This window comes from Argopecten irradians, chromosome 7 (assembly GCF_041381155.1).
Source record: "Argopecten irradians isolate NY chromosome 7, Ai_NY, whole genome shotgun sequence".
NCBI classification, from domain to species: domain Eukaryota; kingdom Metazoa; phylum Mollusca; class Bivalvia; order Pectinida; family Pectinidae; genus Argopecten; species Argopecten irradians.
The window spans coordinates 27,279,414-27,305,132 of record NC_091140.1 but is presented as its reverse complement, the minus strand read 5'-3'; the positions used below and the strand labels follow the sequence as shown (position 1 = coordinate 27,305,132).

Here is a 25,719-nt window from a genome sequence, read left to right as displayed (position 1 = left end):
GGACTATTTTTTGTGCTGAATATCCGTTCTAGGGACCAGGAATTGACTTTGAATCAATCAGAGTTTTGAGTCATCGAAATTTGAGTCATCCGATCTTAAAATACATATACAAAGAAGGGAAAAAAAACGGGACTTCAAAATTAATTTGACTCAATCAGAATTTCGAGTTAAGCGATTTTGAGATAACGAGTTTCGACTGTAGTATTACAAACTCACAATTATTAAAAATTGTGTATGACTCAGGGGTTTCAATATCAGGCGGTACCCGGTACTTTTTGCCGGTTAAACCTGGCTGTGGTACCACCTGGTTTGGGCTAAATTACATTAGATAGCATACAGATGGTATAGAAAAATACCCCCTGAAATGGCAATTGTACCGCCTCTCCTGAAAGATAATGAAACCCCATCCTTGACTGGTTTGACTAGGCATATAAACACTTGTAAAAGCATGGTAGGTTAAATAAATGAAATTTTTTGTTCCATTTGTATAATTAATGATAATATTTGTAACGTTTGAACCGATGATGTTCTGTTGTTTATGTCAGGGATTTGAGTAGCAATGTTTTAACATTGATGTAGCAAGATGTTGCCAGTTGGTTTTATCAATGGATCACATACATATTAAATATTAAAAAAAAGTATGAATTGACACTAATTCTACAATGTATATTTTTGGTAGGTGAGATGAAATCGTTTACCAAGGAGAGTGTAGAGGAACACTTTACCCCATTCTGTCTGGCCCTGTTCTTCTTCCTCCTCGTCATTAACACTATCGTTGGCGTAACCATCGCCCTCATCTGGGGCTGGCAGTACGGCCTGGGAGTGGGAATCGGTCTGTACCCGTTTGAATACTTCTGTCTTGGTAAGTACACTTTTAATTTATTGTGTCAGAAACCTGTCAAAGGTCTCACTAAATAAAAAAAAATTCACTACTAAAGTTGATTAAAGCAAAGTATTACATGAACTGTTCTAATAACAACTTTTGTACAGTATGTTCACATAGATTATGTTTTGAATTAATTTGATCTTCATTTAAAGCTGAAGATATAAGAGTCAAATATGCTATAATCTTTGAAAACTAACTTCAATTACTATCCAAAATGCTTTTGACCTGATTTTGGGTCTATGGCATGCAAAGGTGAAGGGGTACAAATTGTGCTGATTGAATGAATATCCTGAACCTTTATTCAAGGTCACAAGATTCAAAAGTGCTTTTAATGACAATTTCTTATCAATAACCTAGAGATCAAAATCCTGATATGGGATTTATAGCATGGTTGTTGTAAAATATATCAACACTATTATTGATATATAGATATGGTCACATGATAACAGTTGAATTCATCATTCCAATTAGAGACAATGACCCATTTCAAGCGGTTGATATTTTTTTTTTCATTTCAACCAAAATATTCAATTTTTCTTTGTTCCTTTAAAACTGGGATGACTGTTGTGACCTTATTTTAGGTATGGTGTATCATCTTGCCCAGAAGTATGAATTTCGCCTGGCCGTCCTCATCAGTCTGTCACTAGGCAGGAAGATGTTATTACTCAAACTACTGCTGAAAGTTCTCTTCTGTAACCCTTCACAGTGGCCGCAGCAAGTCAACGACGGCCACACTGTCAAGTAAGTGTCTCCTCATCATGGTATAACGTGACACTAACCAAATTAGAATGCTACCCAAAATGGAACACTTTTAAAATATGTGATACAGAATTTTCCGTTTACAATCAAAATTACCAATAACTGTCCTGAACAAAATTAAGGTGCTGAATAGTCTTTGTGACAATTATCAGATGTCATTTTCTTTCCAGTTGCTTTTTATCTGTATTTAAAAACGGAAATAATGAAACAGTGAAAAAATCCGGGAAATGACGTCGTGCGACAACCCTAAAAACACCATATATTTTAAATTAAGAAATTAAGAAAAAGAAATGCACAATGGGATATTTTTGACAGATATCTGACTTAAATAAACTTAAATAAACTTTCCTTAAATGAGTTCAAACATTTTTTATGATATCTATACATTTTTTAATCAAACTATATTTAGGAGGTGTTTCACTTTGGGTACTCAAACCTTCTGAAACACAGGGCTAAACCGGGCATGCTTCAAACTTTCTATTTCAAACTATATGCATTGCTGACAAGTTAACAAACCATGAAATTAAAACTGAAGGCATCTATTTGTGGAAAGTTAAGAGAAAAATCTGGATTCATGCACACGTAAGAAATTTTTCACAATTATCTTCAAAAAGTGTTCCAATTTGGGTAGCGTCACATTAGCCTTGTACTGCTGTGATCACACTGTACAAGTTTCAGTAGATTTGGGTCTTTGGTCAACCTTGTTCCAGAGGTGATGTGTGGTAACCATGTAACTTCATGATACAAACACAATGTGGGTAAAGTATGATTTACTGTCGATTAATTCCACCTTCTGGTGGTTGTATCACAAAATCAACATGTTTGCTTGTATTTGAACATATTAACTTTAGCAGACTACCGGTATGCGTTCTATTGTGATTAATTTACAAATTGATAAACCAAATTGAAAGATACAGCTGAAGTTGTACATGCAATGTATATGCTTAATAAACTATTGCTAGATAATTAGATATTGAATATTTTGAGGTTGTGATTCACTGACCTCTGTCATATCATGTATGTTTTGAATTTGCCTTTTCGACTTTTGTCACTCTAAATAAATTCCCTTTCTCTCTAAGTATTGTTTTGTGTCTACAGGTTTCTGTTTTCTGAGAGTACGCGTCTAGTGAGTGTTGGCGGGGAGAAGTCCCTGGCGTACATGGTTGGCACACTGGGAGATGTGTTAGAGCAGGAGTACGGAGTATTCGTGGCGAGACTCTTCAGGGTGTTCAAACCAAGCACAGGAAGTAGGCATAGTTACTGAGTTATTTGATTTTTGTTTAAAAAACCCAGATGAATATAAAATAAACCAGCATTTACTTTGTTCAGATTGTTTTTTATAAAGAATAGAATTAAGCAGTTTTCTTAATAATAATAGAAGATACTTTATAAAAGAACTTACTCTGTAAAATAACATATAGACATGGTCCGAACTGATAATTTTTTTTCACTCTAGAGTTTTTACTGTATAATACTTCACGATCAATGGTTTTCCTATGGATTCTCCAACCTTTTTTTTCACCTACATAACATGACTCAACCATTTATGACTCTGACACTTGAATGAACTAAACTTATATTTTTTTCTTTGACAGAACTCTACACTGGCAGATTTAAGTCCCTCTGTTGCATCCCCTATTTCCTGATCGTCATCATCGTGGCGTTGTGTATTGGTGTTGGTGTCACCCTCTTGGTTACCAATGGTATCGACGACAACAACACTGTGTCCGTTAACGCGGCCATGATAACGTTCGCCTCCATTGTGGGGTTGTCCATCATCAGTAACGCCTTTACCTGGGGTAAAGCCATGTTAGCTTTGCTTCGCTCTCAGCAGTCCAGAATCAACCAGGCTGCTGACAAGATCGAAGTCATCAAGATGGACGGCTTGATGCAGAAACTCAAGTATGAGGTGACGTTGATGACTAAAATGGTTACCTGTATGGATAAATTTACCAACAGTCAGACACGCCTGGTGGTCATCGTAGACGGGCTGGACAGCTGCGAACAGGATAAAGTTCTACAGGTAGGATTATTAGAATCTTTCCCCTTTGGGGTGACACAGGAGAATCTTAACCCGAGGAGTAAGATTTTTAAGTTGTCAAATGTATTAGAAGTGTTTGACAGCTTTAGAATCTTATCCTGAGAGTTGAGATCTCCTTTCTAACCCAAAGATGGAAAATGGTAAATGATTCTTTTTTTCTTACCCTATGTTAATCTGATTTAATCACGAACAAGAAACACTAGGATTAAAAAGTTATATTTTTCAGACTTATGCATCAGAATTTCGTTTTTGGAATGTTAAACCAGCTGTGTAATAAAAATTAAAATTTACAGGTTAAACCAGATTTTGTATTTTATTGAGATAACTTAGCTGGATCCCAGTTAATGATATCATAGTGTATTAGAGGGAATCAAAGATATGTTTAAATTAGATTATAAATGGTGTATGTGGTCTGTTTATGGTAAAATGTTTCTTGTTTCTGACATATTACAGAGAAACAAATATCAACATAAAATTAGCTGAAGTGTGTAATTTTAAGTACTTCAGACATCTGTGAATTGACATAAATATCAAGCTGATAAATTTTAGATATAATTATCATCAATGTTTCATGTGGTTTTTTTACAAGATTGTAAAATTCAGTAAAATGTACAATCCAAACTGAAATATCGGCGAACTCATTTAATGAAATACTTCAGTACGGAAAATTACCAATCTGAACGGTTTGGGCCAGGAATGCAAGTGTTTTGATTATGGAGGGTCCACTGTAAGCGACTTCGAAGTTGATTGCATACAATTATCAATGTTTTATGTCTATCCAGGTACTTGACGTCATCAAAGCCTTGTTCTCAGACGAAGATTCACCCTTCATCACCATCTTGGCTGTCGATCCTAACATCATCATTAAAGGCATTGAGTCAAACCTTAAGCTGGATATCCACGACTCTAATGTTAATGGGTTTGACTACCTCAGGAACTCAGTCCATCTTCCCTTCTATCTACAGAGTCAGGGCATCAAAATAGAGAAACAGGACATGGCAGGTAGCCCCACCCCAGGGGATGAGAGTCCTACTAGGAATAAGGTGAGGAGGGTGAGGGTGTATCACAAGAATTAGGGGCTTGTTTAAAAATTTGATAACAAGTACACAAAACTTGATAGAAGTAACAAATATACCTTTAATATACATTGCGAAATAAAGCTAGCATAAGGAAGTTATTTTCATTATCTACATCAATGAATTTTCATTTGTGTACTTCTGAAATTCTCTCTGCATACATAATTTCATATCATAATGCTTTACATAATTTGCTATTTGCTTAATTTCAATAACTCATCATTCCATCATTATTTAAACAAAAAACAGACATAGAATATGAAAAGGAAACAGATATCTAAATGTAGAATAATAATGATGTCTGACTTTAAGAATTTTTAGAATAACGTACTGGGTAATTGGGATTGAAAATAACTAGTGTATATGTGTAGAGTTTGTGTTTACAATATTCCAGACTTACCAGCATCAGGATTCGGTATGGTCCTCCTACTCAAGCCTCGACGGTAAAAAACGTACGAACCAGCGTAAGGACAGTCACGCCTCCAATATTGATATATCACACTCACTGAGCAAGACGGACTACTTCAGTGATATCAACCCCCGCAGCATGAGACGACTGATGAATATCGTGGCTGTTACAGGTACAGAAAACTTCCTGTCAATGGTTTACAAAATTGGTTTAAACCACAGAATTGCTAAATGGTTGCTTTGTGTGTCTGTGTATCAGAGATCATTATTAGTATAAATTCAAGTCACACACACAAATTAAATTTCTGACCTCTGGTTCACTATTCTAATGCTCAACAGATGATCTGTCTGGCTGATGATTACAGCTGGCTACACATTATAGGCTACAACTAGGAGACAATCTATGTCATATAATACTACAGCATTTAGGATTAACTTTATTAAAAAAAAAATAATGCTTTGAAACATTTAATGTTTTTGTCCATATTGTAAAAGCTTAGAAGGATTTATTGTATTCATTTGTTCTATGTTCAGGGCGACTGCTGCGTGCCTACAATATAGACTTTAACTGGCACAGACTGGCTGCCTGGATCAACCTTATAGAACAGTGGCCGTACCGAGTGTCCTGGATTATACTCTACTTTGAGGAGAATGAAATGCTCGACTCGTCAGTAACACTAGCCTCTCTTTATGATCGGTAGGGATGATTGCATTCTTCAGTTGTGATTCTTTCAGGTAGACCTGCAATCCCAGCTCTTCTCCTTCAATCTTAAACACAATTTTTCTAAAATGGATTGAGCTAAAACTTGCCTTGAATGGTTGTGAAATTATCCTGACCAAAATAAATTAGTTTTGTAGATTTGTGTGAAATCCAAGATGGCCATTTTAGTTAACATCTTTTAAGCACTGATTTAAACTGAATTTCAACCATTGAGATTTAGTTCAAACTTTACTAAAAATGATTCTGACCTGTGGTGTGTTTATGCCTCTTATTTGCTTTAGGAGTGAGTACTGATGACTATAATTTACAACAAAGTAATCCTGAGTTCCTTATTTTTACAGAGTTGTCGACAGTATGCCATCGTCCCGAGATATTGAACCACTATTGGAGATTGACCGTAATGTCCGTAAACTAGAAACCTTTCTAAGAACAGGGTCCAGGAATAGCCCTATCCTCAATGTTGGTGATCTCAAAAAGTTCCTTCCATGTGCCATCAATCTGGACCCTTATCTACGTAAACTTATCCGAGGTATACATCATCCAAGCCACTCTTTATAGTATGGAAAATCACATGCTCACATGGAAATTCACATGCTCACATGGAAATCAAATTTTACTTTTTGCTTTTCAAAAGAGCATGAAATGGTGAATAGATTTTAGACTTTATTCATTTGTTTTTGGCTCCTGTAGTAATTCTTATCGAAGAATAAGCATTTAGTAAATACTTAAATTCCTTGTCATATTAGGTACATGTATAACTGAATGTTTCTTTTGATTGTATTATCATATAGCCTGTAACACTTGAGGGGATGATATTTTATAGTTTGTGATTTTGCAGGACACTATGACGGTAGAGAAAATTTGATCCACAAAACATAAGTTCCTTAATGAGTAAAATAAATTAACATATTCATCTTGAGAGATCACAAATTTAAATTAGTCCAAGTTAAAACTTCTTCAAATAAACATAAATACATTTTTTTGACATTTTTTACGAAAATGACCAACTTGGTATATTGTACTAATGATATATTTATACATTAAGTCATTAATGAATTGTATTGTTTGTGTGTTTTAAGTGCAATTTTTCAGGGGAAACTAATTTTAAAACAAAGTGGAATCTTTATATTGTAGATACTCTCTGCAGTGATTTAACTTATATGATTTCTCACGCCATACAAGGTACCTAGCATACAATATAGGAGTGAGATCAACTGGTTTGGATTTATTCTAACATTTGACATAAATTTGTGATTTGGTCAGTTTTTGTGTTGCCTTTTATAATAGTCGATGGAAAGAAATGCTTTTATTTTTAGTGGTATTAACATCTGCATCGTCTCACAATTTTAATAAAATTTGATTGAGCGAAAAGTTAATACGACAACCAATACTGTTCAAATTGGCATCCGTTTGGCCTTATACTATTTCTGATTCTGATATTACTGACACTACTGTATCATGACTGTAAACACAATCATATCAAATCTATAGATGGCTTATATGTTCTGATGATACGCTACATGTTATTGTGTTCTGTAAACCCTAATGTAGAGTTACAGTCCTTTGTTCATTGGTCTCAGATTTGTAATGCCTGCTACTTACAATACACAAATTGTGTTCATTGGTCTCAGATTTGTAATGCCTGCTATTTAAAATACACCAATACACACATTATATGCTTCACATGTTTCTGTGAACACCATTTAGTGCTTTGGATGAGTTTGATTTGAATTTGATTCCTTATGGTCGATATGAGAAACATGAAATAATGTATGACAATACATTAGACTTAGCTCCTCAGAACTACATTTAATGTCTGTGTATATACTGATGGTAACAGGTCATGGATATCTATAAGTCATTTGGCTTGTATTCTTTTTGTAATAATTTTTTTTTGTGTAAATATATATTTTTTCATAAAATTACAGAATTTTTATTGAATTTGAGAGTTTTGCTTGAAACTCACTGGCATGATGGTATAGAAAAGATATGTATGGAATTGTGTGTAAATCTTGTGTGTTTTTTACGTATATAGATCATTGTCCATAGATTGACAAGGGAATGGCTTTAAGTCTCGTGGAGCCGGATTAGAAAGCATATATTGTATGATTTTCATTTGAATGAACAAAATTGTGAGGAGCTCAGAAATGATTTCTGTGTTGTAAAAGTCCGCTGTTTAGATAATTTGTCTGTGCTAACCTCCAACATCATTAGAGTATTCATTATCTAAAGCATCCAAATTCTCTTTTTGAGTGATTTAGACTTTACGATGGAATGAATGCAGTTTGATAAAGTAATGATTGTATGCATAGAGATATAGAGAAATTGAAAAAATATTAGGGCCCAGTTTCATACACATTCCGTAACTACAAGGAATCCCTTAACTTAAAGTTCTCCATAGGAAAGCATTACAGAATTTAAGGAAGACTCCTTAACTTAAGATTATTTCCTTAATTTCATGAAACAGGGCCTACTCTCTACAATGTGAATTATATTGAACTATTCTAAAGAAAATACACTTCTGATTAATTGATGAAACTATCTGAAAATGTGTAGATGAACTTTCAGCCTCTATAAAGCCTTATACATACAAGGAAGGCGATATCTTTGCATCGTTGTTACACATCTTTTGGTCATGTAGAGTTATGTGCTCTTTTGAGGAGGTACCATTACATCAATACTATATTTACAGAGTTATCTTCCCTTTCAGGTAGGTTCTGATTGTTACATCATGTTTTAACATCATATTCACAATCTATACCTTCCTGCAAGGGAGATAACTCCTGTAATATACAAAGATCAAATTGTTTTCGAGAATATTCACATTTAGAGGAGAATTGATTTTGCCTTGAATTTCATGACAAAACAGATTGTTTCTACTATAAGAAAACTCTACTATACTTGACTTGATAATAAATAAACTACTGAAATATTTATGTTATAGAGATGCAGAAGAACTCAGACTTGATAATAAATAAACTTGTGATATATTTATATTATAGAGATGCAAAAGAACACAGACCTGTATGGACAAGGAAGCCCATTCTCCACCACAAACCCCAAACCCGGTCCCATGGGCGGACCTATGGGTGGTCCCATGATGGGACCAACGACCGGACAAATGGCAGCCCAGCTTCGTGGGCAGGACCCCCTACAGAGACGTCAGGGAGCTCGAATTCCGGGGGCAGGGTTGTCGTCGTACTCCTTGGATAGAAGTCTGCACATGGCGCCCATACCTTACCCACCCTACCCTGGTATGATGTACCATCCGCACTCCTACATGGGGATGCCTTACCCTAGCCAAACTTCCTATGGTTTCAACACACAAAGCACTGACACTAGTGAAAGTGGGATACAGGTCATTATTGAGGTAAGTCTAAAACGTTTTTGTGTTATAATCGATATCATCTAAAATATGTGCTTGCCTTGTGCATATCTCTCTTGAAAATAAGAGATATTCCTTTTTATGGAGTTTAACCAATATTCTCAAATAACAATTGATAAGTTTTGTTGCATTGTATATATACAGTAAAAACTAGAAGGACCATGGTGTAACTTTATCTGAGTTTTCAAGTGAAGTGTTCTTAAATCTAAAGTGAAGTGTTCTTCAATCTAAAGTGAAGTTTTCTTAAATCTAAAGTGAAGTTTTCTTAAATCTAAAGTGAAGTGTTCTTAAATCTAAAGTGAAGTGTTCTTAAATCTAAAGTGAAGTGTTCTTCAATCTAAAGTGAAGTGTTCTTCAATCTAAAGTGAAGTGTTCTTAAATCTAAAGTGAAGTGTTCTTAAATCTAAAGTGAAGTGTTCTTAAATCTAAAGTGAAGTGTTCTTCAATCTAAATGAAGTGTTCTTCAATCTAAAGTGAAGTTTTCTTAAATCTAAAGTGAAGTGTTCTTAAATCTAAAGTGAAGTTTTCTTAAATCTAAAGTGAAGTGTTCTTAAATCTAAAGTGAAGTGTTCTTAAATCTGAAGTGAAGTTTTCTTAAATCTAAAGTGAAGTGTTCTTAAATCTAAAGTGAAGTGTTCTTAAATCTAAAGTGAAGTGTTCTTAAATCTAAAGTGAAGTGTTCTTCAATCTAAAGTGAAGTGTTCTTAAATCTAAAGTGAAGTGTTCTTAAATCTAAAGTGAAGTGTTCTTAAATCTAAAGTGAAGTGTTCTTCAATCTAAAGTGAAGTGTTCTTCAATCTAAAGTGAAGTTTTCTTAAATCTAAAGTGAAGTGTTCTTAAATCTAAAGTGAAGTGTTCTTAAATCTAAAGTGAAGTTTTCTTAAATCTAAAGTGAAGTGTTCTTAAATCTAAAGTGAAGTGTTCTTAAATCTAAAGTGAAGTGTTCTTCAATCTAAAGTGAAGTTTTCTTAAATCTAAAGTGAAGTGTTCTTCAATCTAAAGTGAAGTTTTCTTAAATCTAAAGAGAAGTGTTCTTAAATCTAAAGTGAAGTGTTCTTCAATCTAAAGTGAAGTTTTCTTAAATCTAAAGAGAAGTGTTCTTAAATCTAAAGTGAAGTGTTCTTCAATCTAAAGTGAAGTGTTCTTCAATCTAAAGTGAAGTTTTGTTGGAACCAGCAAAATATGTTAAATCAGTAAATAGGGACTTTTAGATTTGAGTGATTAAAATTCAGCTTTTATTGATATATTTTGTATGTGCAAATGTACATGTAATTTCTTCTGTTTCATTCTGTCTATATCATTTTGTGTTGCAAATTTAGACAGATATTACACTACCAGATAAATGCTATACTGTTAATATATAAATATTCTATAATGATTTTACTTTCAGGGCTATGAGGAGAAAAGGTTGAGCACACTGAGTGTGGAGGAAATATGTGATCTAGTGTCAAATGTCAAAGGTATCAATCATTCCATGTTGGAAACTTACCAGGCCTGTATACATGACAATAATGTGTGTGGACTAGTGTTGTCAACCTGTGACCTTGGAGAACTAGGCAAGGTCATCAACATGAAATTTGGGGATTGGCAGCTTTTCAAATCTGCTGTTATTTCCATGAGAAAAAGAGAGGAGGAATTGTTGATACTAGAGGAAGAACAATTGGAGGGGATGTCGTCTAGTCGAGAGGTGAGTCCAGAACATGATCAGAATAGAACAGAGAGCAGTCAAGGATTAGGTGATTCGGAGACAGAGGTGATCAAAGTGGTCAGTAAAGCCAGTCTGGAGGATTGTAAAACTAAGTCTATACTAGTCACAGCCGGCAGTGTGAGGAGGAAGAGCAAGCCTCATGATGTGGAGAGGAAGAAGTCCGTTCAGATCAGTGATGATGTCATGTTTTCTGGATATAACGACCAAGGCAGCATAGGACCATATCGTCCAGCCCTTATCAAACAGGACTCGGTGTACAGCGGTCATAGTCAGCAGTTTGCACCTTCTGTAGATAATGGTGTGACTTCTAGGAGTCAGTCAATGCTTCGATCAGATAGTCTGGCGAGGCAGATGGAGTTTGAAACAGGCCTCCTCCACAAGGCTATGATGCACTTCACCGAAGAGGATCTGGAAGATTCAGGAGAGGAAGACAACTCACCGTCACCGGTCAAGTTTGGGCTGGACGACACAGATTTCATAGTACCAAACAGTGCAAAAAAGAAGGAGAAAGAACCTCTCCTCCAGAAAGATAAAAAGAGCACTGCTATAGGAGCGCTATCATCCAGTGTAGAAAAACTTGGACGGATATTTGCCTCAAACTCCTCTCTCCCAAGTTCTACTCTGAACGAGAACATGGAGGGATTTTCCACTGAACCTATGTTTCCTGTGGGGTCTCCCCCCAAACCACCAACTGACTCAGTAGATATAGTGAATGAGGTAAATTCTGGTGGGACTGCCTGCGGAAGTGAATCTCAACTTCCTCAGGATGTGCGTACTTTACAGGAGAGTGTACAAGCATACATAGCCTCTTCAATAGATCAATCGTCTATAGAACTTACACGTACAGGTTCCATTCAATTTGACTCGGGTAGATCTGAGGAACCATTACTTCACATGGACGATAGGGAGTCTAACGTGTAGAAACATACAGTTAATGTAGTTCAGTATTGTTTACTGAAGTACTGAAGAAACAATCTCAGATACTTGTCAAAACGTTATGGAACTTACTATAGAAATGTTATTGTTTTGTTATGATAAAATTCAGGTGAATCATGTTTTAATTTAAAAGTGAAAAGAGTTAAAGTAAGGTAGATATTTTATTCAGAAAATCACACTAATTTTATTTTAATTACCTTTATACATGGATATGGTATTTGTTATTTTTACTTTTGTTTGTGCCACATATTCAAATACATGATTGTGTTTAAAAACATTACAAGATACCAGGTATCTTTTATGATTTTATTCAATTTTTAATTGAGATTTCATTTAATAACACAAAATTATAAAAGGAACCTAAGACACAAGGATTATTTATATAACACATAAATACCTTTGCTTGTTCCTAATTTCAAAATAAATATGTATACCTATGTTTTTCTGGACCTTTAGACCTTTCACACACACGACACATTTTATACGGTAGAGGGCGTCCTTAAATGACCCTAGCTGTTAATAATAGATGTTAAAGATATAATCAACCACCCAACTTACTTAAGTTTGATCTGTAGTTCTGAAGTCTGACCAACTTAAGTTTGATCTCTAGTTCTGAAGTCTGACCAACTAAAGTTTGATCCGTAGTTCTGAAGTCTGACCAACTAAAGTTTGATCCGTAGTTCTGAAGTCTGACTAACTTAATAAGTTTGATCTCTAGTTCTGAAGTCTGACCAACTAAAGTTTGATCCGTAGTTCTGAAGTCTGATCAACTTAAGTTTGATCTGTAGTTCTGAAGTCTGACCAACTTAAGTTTTATCCGTAGTTCTGAAGTCTGACCAACTTAAGTTTGATCTCTAGTTCTGAAGTCTGACCAATGGTCCCTGTATAACATTAAATCAACATGTAATGTATGTAATCCGCTAACTGTGGCAGGCTTATGACATTAATTAAGTAGAGTGAGAAGTTCTAAATGGGTATGTAATACAATAGATACCATTCAGCTTTACCTGTGTAGCCAAACACAGCATATAAGTCAATGTTCCTGATGTGCCAAACCATGAGCTTAGAATTATTACATCACAAGATAATCTCGGATTACATACCGCCTGCCAATATACATGTATATATACATGTAGTAAAAAAAAAACTGTTGCTGAAATCACTGAATGTTATAAGAATAACAAGGCTGCATGGTTTTGCCATTCAGTGTTGGGTACTTTTGTATAATTTAATCACTTGGATTGAGGCTTTAAGTATAATGTTAAAAATCTGTATGTACAGTAGCATCATTAACATTAATTCACAATAAATGCTAGGGGACCAAGGAATAAAGGGTTTCGCATTTGTCAAAGTATCTATGAATGTTCAATCTAAGTGAGTACCATGATCTTTAGTTAAGATGCAATATTGTATTACAGTTTTATTCAATGTCGTGAATTTTTGAATTGCTCAATTATGATCAACTGAGTCAATGATAAGTTTTGCTGTCCGTTAATTTGTACTAAAATTTTATATAAACAATGTAGATATGGACAAAATATTTACAGAAAAATAAGAGCACAATACACATACTTATTTTCGGAACAACTTAATTTCATATTTTCTTGCCTTACTTGTTTTACACAGTTATTTAATTTTGTAATTAGGACTTATTGGTATACTTTATCGGTGCTTGAAACGTTTTTGCATTGATTATTCATGATTTTAATCTGCTACAAAATATGCAAAATTTAAATGTATACTCAAATTTAAGTTGGTTTACATTTTATCATTACTTATTTAGTTATTTTAGCATGATTTTATTTTAATCGTTTTTTATTTGGATTTGTTTTCTTTTTGATTACGTTCTTCTGATTTAGTTAATGAGTTCTTTAAGATGAATCACACTGTGGTGTTTTTGACTCAACTTACCAAGAAATCCATCCTCAGCTTTAACTTGCCCAGTGCTCATTTATATGTGATGTTCTGCATAATTAAAGCATGAATTCCATACACTACAGTAAGTTGTTGGAAACTAAAATGCACATGCTTTTATGTGCATTGAAAAAATATGCAAATCTTGATTCCTACATTGTACACCAGTGATATACATATTGTAGTTTAATGGCGGTTTATAACATGGTCAATGTCCACTTATGGGTGCCAAAATAAGGAACAGCATAATAAGTATTTTCATTAATGAATCAAACATCGTCCCTTTGTAACTTTAGTAGACTCTACCATCCATTGATCTGGAGGAGTCCATTATTGCCTACAGTGGTCAAAGGGTTAATTTACTGATGTAATGCTACACCATCCTGTGGTGTCTGATACCAGCCTTCAACAACTAGATTACATTCAATTTGCTGTTAGCGAAATACCCAAAAGATGACCTTGCATTTAGATAGAAACACAAGAGTAACAGATACAAAATTGACCTTCTTACAAGGCCACACAGGTCAATAATGTAACCGGGTGGCCGGGTAGCTAAGTCTATTTAAATTATCTTATGATAAGTTGTAAAGAAATAATATCCATTTTTAACGAAATGTAGCTTTTATTGCTTTTGGGACCATAAGAGCATTGAAGTTTCAGAATTGAGAAGAAGATCACAAGGAAACAGGACTACCAGTGTGGAAATTTTATTATTGCCAGGTGTGGTGTCCCCGTCCTGGGATGTAACGGATTTAACACTATGAATCCCCAGCTTCACAATCGTGACCAGGACATACTGGATTAACGAATTTAATGACAAAACCAAAGTGGGAGTTATCTCCCTTGGATCAGTACATGTACACTACACCAGGGACCATCAGGATTTGTAGTGTACCATAAACAATCAGTGTTTTCTCCAGGGTTTTCTTTTAAGTTGTAGTTGTAGTAGCTAGTGGCTTCCTTATCAAATATAGTATGATTAAATATCTAAGGTCATTTACAATTTAAACAACACAACTGAGAGCAGATTTTTGCCCCCAAACATTAGCAATGTGGCATAGTTCATTTATACTGTAAACCAACTTTTTTTTGCATGTGATCTACTTTCGTAAATTTCGCATTCCATGTTATTCGCAGATGTTTATCTCCAAGAATACCTTCATGATTTATATTGATATGAATTGCCATTCAAATTTTAAATTCCCAAATGTTAATCTTCGCGAACTAGTTTTGAAATGTAAATCGCCAAATTTAGTAGCCATGAAAGAAAGTTGGTTTACAGTATCTGATATCTAGCACAGAAATTAAGCCATCATTATAATCGTAATTATAGTGAGCACAGGAGCAAATTGTCAATTTCATGGTATTGATTTGCATAGCTGGAGGAAAAATATTCTCTTTGCTTAATATACGATTGTCAGGCCCTCTGGACCTTTTGTATAAGTCTATGATGCAATGTTGGATTTCATTGTATGTGTTATTTTGATGTGATAATACATTATCTACATATATGTACATTTACATTGTTTTCTTTGATTTAGAAATCAATCATTTTATTTGTTTTTGCTCAACAAATTATGAGAGCTAGTGTGACACACATAATGATAATAAAGATTTAATATATAATGTCTACCAGGTAATTACATGTAAATGATCATCACCAAGGACCTTATCCTTCATGTGAGAAAGGCATGGGATGTTAGGTACAGCATCATAAGTAAAGCAGGTATTGTAATTGTTGTCAAACTAATAAAAATGAGACTTGTAATTCCACTCCACTACAATGCTCTACTGTATGCTAAAAACTTCTAAAGTAGTGCATGGTAGAGCATCATAGTGGAGCGCAATTACAAGTCTAATTCTAATTAAATTGATTTTGTTGTTTTTTTATCCAGAAATGTGATATATGATCTATAGTGATTTGTTATTGAGGTTACGTTGTGTGATAATGTTTGTGTTTATTGAAATAGAGTTAGCTGTCCTTGAGGGTGAGGTAATTATTGTAACAGAGTTATCTACCATTAGGAGCAGGCTATTATGTTATTAATTTGTAAGAGAAAACTGCATAGTTTCTCACATTTGTAATGACATTTCTGTCTAATATCATAAAAACCAATATCTCACCTGATCACATGAACAGATGACACTTGGTTTAAAAAGTTATAAGGCATATTGTCTTAAATTGTGACCTTATAAGGTTGATACTATTATAATAGACGATTTGATTTATATGAATTTTTGAATGTTACCTTTTGATTAAGGAGTAGTCCAGTTGGAGTTTGATATATTCTGCTGTGTGAGCTTTCAGCATTATTTTTGAAATGGTACATATTAAGAGCATACCACCATCATATCATTTATGTTCTATTCTTAGCATTCAGACCACATATACGTACCAGTTGCACCATTCATTTTGTTACAATATTGTTTGATAAGTGCTGATGTTATTGCCACAGCATCCTCAATACTCCAGGGGTTCCAATCACTTACGATATCTACACCCCTGGACTTTCTCATAATAAAACTGAAGGCAGCTCAGAGAAAAAAACCTGAACCAATCACAGGCCAGCAAAAATTTCCTTTGAAGACCACAGAGAGAGCGACGCCCAACTTCAAAGCCATTACAGTCAACCACAGTGTACCGTTATACAGCTTTTCGATGTACATCAAAGGACTTAATTATCTGTTCTGTTCTGTTGCCTCCAGCTTTACTATGAGATAGTCCAGGGGTGTAGAGATTGTAAGTGGTCAAAACCCCTGGAGTATCAAGGATGCACAGGGGCTTGTACGATTTAGAGTTGATGCCTATAATCCCTTGGCCATGTTGTAAGCCTATAAATAGCTTTGAGTTCTGTTGCTATCTGCTGGTAATTGATAGGACTATGGATATGGAAACATAAATAAAAACTATCTCTTAATTAGCTTCATAATATATACCACCGCAATACTACAAACAAAAACTTGTTTAACTCCTACATGTAATTTATTCTTGTTGTATGTATAATTACTCCACAAATTTCTCTGGGTGCAGAAGAGTCCATTTTGAAATAAAAATGAAATGGATTTAGCCATGTTTTAGTTTTATTTGTTATTTGTATTCATAGCCTCATATGATTAACATTGAGAGTCAATCTGGAATTCTAAAAGTCAAACATTTGCTGCAAGTACATGAAAATATCAGATATTGACATAGCCAGATTTAATGATGGACGCAAATGTTTGAGTCCATGGACAATTGAGCAGATCAAAACTGCATGTACTAGTGCCACAATCATTTGGTCTGTTTATGTTGTATGTCTTAATCTGCAAATCACATGCAAAGAATTTTGTATATTGAAGTAACTCATAGAATTTCTGGATTCTGGTTTACTTAAAATATAAACTAAAAATGTAATATTTACATTGAATTGGCAAAATTATGATATTCTTACATCAAATAAATTAAGCTACCGTATTCGACCCAATAGGCGCCCAGTGCGTTTAAAAAAATTGAAAAGGTGCTAATGAGACTTGATTATTACAAATCTATACAGTTATGTGAAGTTTTGGTCTTTCTTTATGCGTGGGCAATTGAAATTTCAAAAAGGGGGAGTGGCGTTTATAGGGACATGGGCGCTAAATGGGTCGAATACCGTAATGTCAATAGCCACATTTATGCACATTATTAGATCAAAGAATATCAATAAAAAAATCAGGACATTTTATTTTTTATTACAAGTTGAAGTAGGTAGTTTAAAATATACTTATAGTACGTACATTGTAAGTGAAATATTTAGCTGTCAATATATTCTTTATAGTCTGTTCATTATTTGATATTATGATAAACATACTTTAAAATAAAATTCTAAACCTATAAACAAAATAAATTCACAGTAGGCTATGTGACCATATATATCTAGAGTTTTTTGTTTTCTTTATCAAATGTGGACTTTCACTTTCACTTTTGATTAAAACTTACGAAACTATCACTCTCGCCAAAATCGCTAGCTCAACATGTTGTGTAGTGCGTCATCACAATCACACCATCCACACACATGTGGGTTAATAAGGCCTGCCGAACATGTCTGTGTATCATGATGAAATAGAAATAGAAGATTTTGAATATGACGAAGATAATGAAACCTACTATTACCCCTGTCCATGCGGAGATCGGTTCGAAATAACAAAGGTAACGTATAAATACACAAACATGTAGTTTTGACAAAATTGTGGTTTACTGCGAGGTCACCTGTTTTGACGGATTGCACCTAATCAATGTAATGTGTCCATGTGATATGAATGTAACCCGGCCTGGTCAATATAAAAGAGTCTAGAGGAGGAATCTCAAATAGGGATTATTTGCACCCTGTTACATGGACTCAGGAATGATGCTTCACAATACCTACAAAGGAATCGTTGTGACCCATGGAATCTCGAGGACGAGTTGTTTCCTGGAAGGGGAGTATGTAACCCTGGTCAATAATAGTCTCAATATATCGCTCGGCTAGAGGGAACTTCTCTTTAGCTCGATCGGTCGAGCGTCAGACTAGTGATCCAGACAGAGGCAGGTATTAAGTTATTGTAAATAACTTAAATACCTGCCTCTTTTTATTTAATCATCAGATTTATGAATTTTATTTATTTTAGGAAGACCTAGAAAATGGCGAAGACGTTGCTACATGTCCAAGTTGTTCACTGATGCTCAAGGTGATTTATGATATGGTAAGTTGGCTGTACGAGTGCTTTATCAGGTTGGGTACACTCCCATATATGCAAGATTGTCCTGCATTTGAGTAACAGTCCTGTATTTGAGTTTGAGTAACAGTCCTGTATTTGAGTTTGAGTAACAGTCCTGTATTTGAGAGATAAATTTGTTACGCAAATGCAGGATTACAGAACGGAGACGACATTTACACAACTACCACAATTGGTCATGGTAAAGAAACATTGGTCTAATTCCAAACACGAATAATAGAAAGTCTCGATGTTTCAAAGTTTTGCTGTCGGTCCTTTGAACTTAGATGCATCAAGATTTGACTGTATTAATTATCCCATTTATTAAGTAAAACCATAACTTGAGGCTTCATAGAATTAGATTTTAGCAGATTAAATAAGATGACTTTCAGTAACATTTTGACCTAGTTTCAAATATGGCAGCAGGTTACTACAAATCATGTGGGCAGAATACAAGTAAAAGTGAAGGGAGATCAAGCGTTTTGGTCACTCTGCAAGTCGTTTTTTCTATTTACCGGCCGGATCACTATGACCATGAAGTTTTGTCAGGTGTCATGGAAATTTACATTAGGAGATTTAGACATTTGTTTTAGATGGATTTACTGGCTGATTGATTGATGACTATTTAAATGTGATGTAAACGTTTTATATTGTCACAATCCCAACTTCTAAAATGTAACCCTCAGCATCGGGTAAATGGCCAATTGGAAGATAGAGATTAGAACGAATATATGTACATGTACAGGCCTTCTATACCTTTAAAAAGACGACAACATTATTGGTCAAAAAGTCTTTTGAGCTACAATATTGCAGCTAGATAGAGATTAGACACGACACAATGTTTTAAGTGTCTCATTGTGCTATATCTCTAGCATTGTTGGAGTAACAGTATACTGTGGTTGACTGTGTGGCTTTAAAGATGGGCGTTGCTCTCTCTGTAGTCTTCAAAGAAAATTTGCAGGCCTGTGATTGGTTCAGATTTGTTTCCCTGAGCTGCCTTCAGTTTTACTATGAGAGGGTGTAGAGATTGAAAATGATCAGAACTCCCTGGAATATCAAGGATGGAGATGACCTAGCCCATTACCAAACAGTTTCGGCGAATTCCAGCTTTTGATATAGTGGTGCGTTCAGGCCCTTCACCATACATCTGTATGTCATAATGTCTAAGTCTGGTGTCAGGCTGTGCTAGAAGGTGACTACATTTGTATATCACTTTGAACCTGTACACTTATAACCTATTATACAGAGTGTCAGACGTTATTTCGCTGAACTTCTCATTTGATACAGATGGCATGATGTGTCCTAAATATTTTTCAAATCAACTTTTTTCTGATGCAAGTCTCTGTTTTATATAACTGAACATGATATTTTTTATAAAGGAGGACTTCATGGTTGGAGAAGAGGTGGTTCCTGCTCCTAAAGTAGAACTGGAAAAGGCATAGGTCTCGTCATCATCTCCTATTGATACTGGGATATAGAGGTTAAAAGGAAGGATCCTGGCACAGAGTAAATATAAATTAATTTTAATACATGAAAGGACATACTAACTGTTTATTGTAAGTCTTTGCTGTCGCATAAGTATTGAATATTTAAAAATAACAAAAGTGAGGTGTAATCATATAGCTTAAATTTGTTAGTAGCATCAAGGTAATATCCATTAGGGATTTACTAAATTGTGTATAGATTGTAGATTGTGTAAAGTGTAGAGAATGTGTATTGAAGATTTATGGAAATTGAATATGAGGGTAGTCATTGTGATGGTAATTAAATGCTGACAAGATTTCATTTGATTTGATATTCAAGACACTTCAGAAAAAATTACAATTTCTGCAAAAATAGTAAATTTGCTGTAAGTTGTGTGTTTTGGATATAGACAAATGCTGACGTAGCAACAGGTGTTATATGATCGGTTCCTGTCATCATTAATTTTACAAAGTGTAAGATTTACACATGTACCGGTAATTGTTTGGTGCCAAAAGAAATAATTTGCTTGGTATGTTTACATGATGTTTGATAACATTAATTTTCCTGCGTTCCACTGTCATCGAAAATGTGTAATGTATATTTCAGATTTCCTCAGCACCTGCTGTGCTTGAAAAGCAGATATTTATATGTACACTGGGTGTTTGTGATTTTTATTGGACTAAGTTATAACATTGGGTCCCACTGTTACATTTGTTGTCACTATGGATATGGACATGGATCAGTCTGCTCAGGAAGATTCCAGAAGTGTTACCATGGATACTGGCCATATTGATTTTGGAGGTAGTGGTGGATTCACAGTGGATTTCAGGAGAGATAACTCTGGAAAAGACCTGTCAAAGACAAAGGTTATAATGTTTTTTTTATTGTAGATCTATTAGCATGACCTAGTTATGGCAAAATTGTACTAGTTATTTAAGACATTATTATTCCGGTCAGAACGTATTGGATAATGATAGAAAGAAAACATTAGGAAATGTAAGGACAAGTTCTTTTTTGAAATTTTGATTTTGAAAATGTAGTGTGACTTTGATATAAATTGTTTCTTTTATCCATATTATCAAAAGGTTTTAGTTTTCTCTACCAAATAACAAACAGTTTGTGTAACATTCTCAGTAACCTAGTGTCAGATACATATACACATGTACTTGTACATGCATATTCGTATATATCACATACTGATATTAACGTTTGTGTATATATCACCTGGATTACAGAGGAAGCTGTGTTAGTAAGCCATGTTCTGTAATGTTTTAATTTCTTAACCAGCACGGGAGAGCAGAGGGTGCCATGTTGCCGTCCATGTCACCAGGGAAAGTGGAGTGTTCCCAATCATCCGGGGCTGCTGAAAGTTTCAATGTGGGAGGAGAGTTAGGTCTACGGCCTAGTCTCCTAGATGATGTTTTGTCTGATAAAAAAATGGTAAGGGCCTCAAAGGATGAGGATAATTATTCAATTTAGATCAATGGTTTACAATATCTTAGAGGAAGTGATCAACAGTCTGAGTCAAAAGTTATCTCCCTTTAATTTGTACAACATTCTGGTCAATGTTTTCAAAAGAAATCATAAATAGACCATTCATAACAAATACCGTGTAACTTTTCCAATTCAATGTTATGATTTCATCAGTAAAAAGTAATTTTTACATTCATTGCAGGCATTGATGAGATCTCCAGAGGTTATTCGCTTTCTACAGACTCAACAGGCCAAAATATCTTCCCAAAAGGGACAGTCATCTCAGACTGAGAACATTGATAGCATCAGGGGAGACAAATCCTGACAGGAAATAGACTCCCAGAACATTGATAGCATCAGGGGAGACAAATCCTGACAGGAAATAACTTCCTACAACATTGATAGCATCAGGGGAGACAAATCCTGACAGTAAATAGCATCCAAGAACATCGATAGCATCAGGGGAGACAAATCCTGACAGGAAATAGCTTCCCAGAACATTGATAGCTTCATGGGAAACAAATCCTTAAAGGAAATAGCTTCCCAGAAAGGACAGTCATCTTGATAGCATCAGGGGAGACAAATCCTGACAGAAAATAGCTTCCCAGAAAGGACAGTCATCTTAATTGATAGTATCAGGGGAGACAAATCCTGACCGGAAATATATCTTAACCCTTTATCACCGTTTTGAAAAAAAAAGATTGTTGCTTGCATGTAAACACTTCAGATACTGTATAGTTCCACCAAAAATTCACCACGAGCGACTTAAAGTGAAAAGTCGGGCAAAGAAAACCAGTCTAAATGCGTTCATTGGCCTTCCAAAAGTTCTCACATATTAATACTACGGTCAAGTTCTGCTTAGTTTCCCAATTTTGACCATTAAAGTGAAGAAAAGTTGAAAGCATTGAAAGCGAGGCTGGGTGGAAATGTAACTACGGACATAGTGAGCCGGGAGGACGTTTTAGAATTCCCAAACTTTAAATCAGTTTCTTCCTACGCAGACAGATTTTGACGAGAGATTTTATTTTTCCATTTCATAAGAAATTATACTGGATACATTCACTCCATTTTTACCGACTTTAGCCATCCTTGCCCGACTGTTCACTTTAAGTAGGCTAGTATCTACATGTACGTTGACAGTCACATGCAGTATGAAATTTTACTGCGGTGATTTTATCCTTGTGGTCTAAAGCTACATAAAGGGTGGTCTATCAAAGGACTATAGCCGATCCACTGGTGTAGCTTTTCTGTAAAGGTGTAACTTTTACCTTTGTTGTTTTAATTAAGAGCTACTACTTCTTTGTTCATTAGTTGTGTTAGTTTTTTTATTTTTATTATTATTTACTGGTAGTTCATTTATTTTATTTCTGGAAATTGTGCCTAATGCTTTATTCTGGTAGTTCATTTATTTTTTTCTGGAAATTGTGCCTAATGCTTTTTTCTGTATTGTTATGATAACACAGTTCTTTAATTGATCATACATTTATTGATAAAAGCAAAGTAATACTTAATTTTTAGTAACAAATACAAGTGAAAGAAATAAGGTTGTCTTTGCTTCATGGATATTCAAACTACCGGGTATACGTAGTTAACTTATCTTCTGATGAATTCAGTGACTTGAGCTACAAATGTATCAGACTAACCTGAATTTGACTCTACAACAGCCACGTGCGACATTTATTTATGATTATAACAATCACTCTTTTGTTGGCTTATATTTATTGTAATACAGTACAGCGGCTTATTCTCAAGGGGACATTTTTGAGATTTGGCAGAAAAGTGGGTATGGTTGTAAAAACTTATAAATGATAAAATTAATAAAAAAAAAATGAAAATAATGAACAATTCTAACAGCCATACTGCAAAATTTTAGTTCGTTAAATTTAATTTTTGACCAATTTTAAACAACTGACTTAAAAGTACATCTATTTAAAATTAAAAAAAAAATGAAAATAATGAACAGCCATATCGCAAAATTTTAGTTTGCTTAAATTCAATTTTTGACCCATTGGAATAACCAACTCTACAGTACATCTATATAAGTGATTACATTGTACATTGAATGTTATTTAAAATGCTCACCAATAACACGAGTGCCTGAAGGTAAAGCACGAGAATGGTACCACCTGCTTCATCTATTGATGATATTTAATAAAAGGCGTTTAAATTTGTAATCCTATCTTTTCTCTTCATTGTAACTATCATTACCCAGTAAGTAGTGACCAGTTGGGGTGTGCTCTCGGCTGATATTGCACTATAAAATGGAGAGTTTCCACCATTACAAGGAGATATAGAATTAAGATACCAGTCTCCCTAACTCACTCCGCGAGAAACACACGTGTTTTATACCGGTACAGAGAAGGTTGTTCTTAAATGACCTTAGCTTTTACATGAAGTACAATCAGCAAAGCTTAAGATGTATCAAACCAAAATTTATAATTTAAAATTTTGAGATATAGACAATACCAAAACCTTGACTTGAAAAATACATTTTAAAATTTAACTTTTATTAGATGCAAGTTGCCTTAATTAAGAGCAATGATGCAGTCATATATTATTTTTTTTCCAGTTTCTTTAAAGTCCAATTTTATTTTGGAGGGTAAAATTATCATCATAAAGAACCAAACTTTGTTGAATGATAGAGCATATATCCTTATGAAAATATCCCCTAATGAAAAATGCCCAATGTTTCCGTTTTTCAAAACAATAGAAAATCCCTTGTATAAGGAAACCACTTCTCTTTGGTCTGGATTTCACACTTTATTGAGAACATACATAACAAGAGGCCCAGAGGGCCTGTATAGCTCACCTTGTTTGTAATGTCTAGTAATGTTCTGAATACAGGTTCATTGTTTCTTTTCTGAAGGAAGCGATTTATAGGAGTTGCCTCTATTTCCCCTATTGGGCCCCTCCCCTCCTGCCCCTGGGGGATCAGAGCCAAAATTTATACAAGTTCTGTTCCCCTTCCCGCAAGGATGTTTCTGGCCAAATTTGGTTACATTCCATGCAGAACTCTAGGACAAGTAGCGATTTATAGGATTTACCTCTATTTCTCCTATTAGGCCCCGCCCCTCCTGCCCCCGGGGGGTTAGAGCCAAAATTTATACAAGTTCTGTTCCCCTTCCCCCAAGGATGTTTCTGGCCAAATTTGGTTACAATCCATGCAGAACTCTATGACTAGTAGCGATTTAAAGGAAATGTTGATGGACAGACGGATGGACGGACGCCGGACGCCGCGCCATGACATAAGCTCACTGGCCCTTCGGGCCAGGTGAGCTAAAAATCGAACACGTGTTTGTACAGTGTTTCCTGAAGAGTTTTACCACAAGGTTACTCGACAAATCTTGTAAAAGTAAAGAACACAAGTTTGCATGGAAGGTCGAAGAACAGATAAGTACAGCTGGATATTATGATTTCATTGCATTTGTTAATATTATATGGATGTATATCCCATCAGCCTAGCTGTCACGTACACTATACACAGGGACTTGGCACAAATATCAAACCAACAGTCAATATTAAATATGTATATACATACATTCTCTGTGTTCTTACATGCATCAGGTACAATTAAAATAATGTTTTGAGACTGTTTACTAAGTAACAAACGATCCCAGAGGGATCTTGATGCCTACCAAAGATTGATCTATGTCTGACAAATGAAAGAGTGATCTTTTCTTTGCTTTTCAAACTTCAAAACTGCTTTTTTTCTTTTTTTTCTCTGCTTTTCAAACTAAGAGAGAAATAGCAATAACAAACTTACACTATCACTATCCAAGATGGCTGCCTGGCGGCCATCTTGATGACTAATCTGTCCCAAAATGCAATATGCGTAACTATAGCCCTAGGGGAACCTACATATGAAATTAGAGAACGATCTCTTCAGTACTTTCGGAGAAATAGCGGTAACAAGCTTTAACTATCACAATCCAAGATGGCTGTCTGGCGGCCATCTTGTTTACCAATCGGTCCCAAAATGAAATATATGCAACAAGGGCCCAAGGGAAACCTACATATGAAATTTGAGAATGATCTATTCAGTACTTTCTAAGAAATACCGAGTAGCTGTAACAAACTTTAACTTTGAAAATCCAAGATGGCGGCCACCTTGTGTGAACCGATTGGTCCCAAAATGGAATATACACTAGGGCTCTAGGGGAACCTATATTATATAAAATTTGAGTATGATCCCTTCAATACTCTCTGAGAATTAGCAGTAGCAAACCTCAACTATC

General features: G+C 34.9%; 2 protein-coding genes across 7 annotated transcripts in view; both read left to right on the top strand.

The window, feature by feature from the left end:
* LOC138328015 (kinase D-interacting substrate of 220 kDa B-like) overlaps window positions 1–16,907 on the top strand; it is a 55,301-nt gene extending 38,394 nt beyond the window's left edge. For all 6 annotated transcript variants that reach the window (XM_069274579.1, XM_069274580.1, XM_069274581.1 and 3 more), the window contains 10 exons: window positions 680–862; window positions 1,468–1,627; window positions 2,744–2,892; window positions 3,241–3,668; window positions 4,469–4,729; window positions 5,157–5,343; window positions 5,705–5,867; window positions 6,233–6,420; window positions 8,894–9,261; window positions 10,667–16,907. In XM_069274579.1, the coding sequence (XP_069130680.1) occupies window positions 680–862; window positions 1,468–1,627; window positions 2,744–2,892; window positions 3,241–3,668; window positions 4,469–4,729; window positions 5,157–5,343; window positions 5,705–5,867; window positions 6,233–6,420; window positions 8,894–9,261; window positions 10,667–11,905 (3,326 nt within the window). In that variant the 3' untranslated portion in view covers window positions 11,906–16,907. The remainder of the gene's footprint in view (window positions 1–679; window positions 863–1,467; window positions 1,628–2,743; window positions 2,893–3,240; window positions 3,669–4,468; window positions 4,730–5,156; window positions 5,344–5,704; window positions 5,868–6,232; window positions 6,421–8,893; window positions 9,262–10,666) is intronic.
* Window positions 16,908–19,926: 3,019 nt separating this feature from the next.
* On the top strand, window positions 19,927–23,658 carry LOC138328020 (regulatory factor X-associated protein-like). The gene is made up of 4 exons (XM_069274595.1): window positions 19,927–20,053; window positions 20,618–20,877; window positions 21,299–21,451; window positions 21,687–23,658. Exons 2-4 carry the CDS (start codon window positions 20,734–20,736, stop codon window positions 21,807–21,809), a joined length of 420 nt encoding a protein of 139 aa, XP_069130696.1. The 5' UTR covers window positions 19,927–20,053; window positions 20,618–20,733; the 3' UTR covers window positions 21,810–23,658.
* Window positions 23,659–25,719: the final 2,061 nt, after the last annotated feature.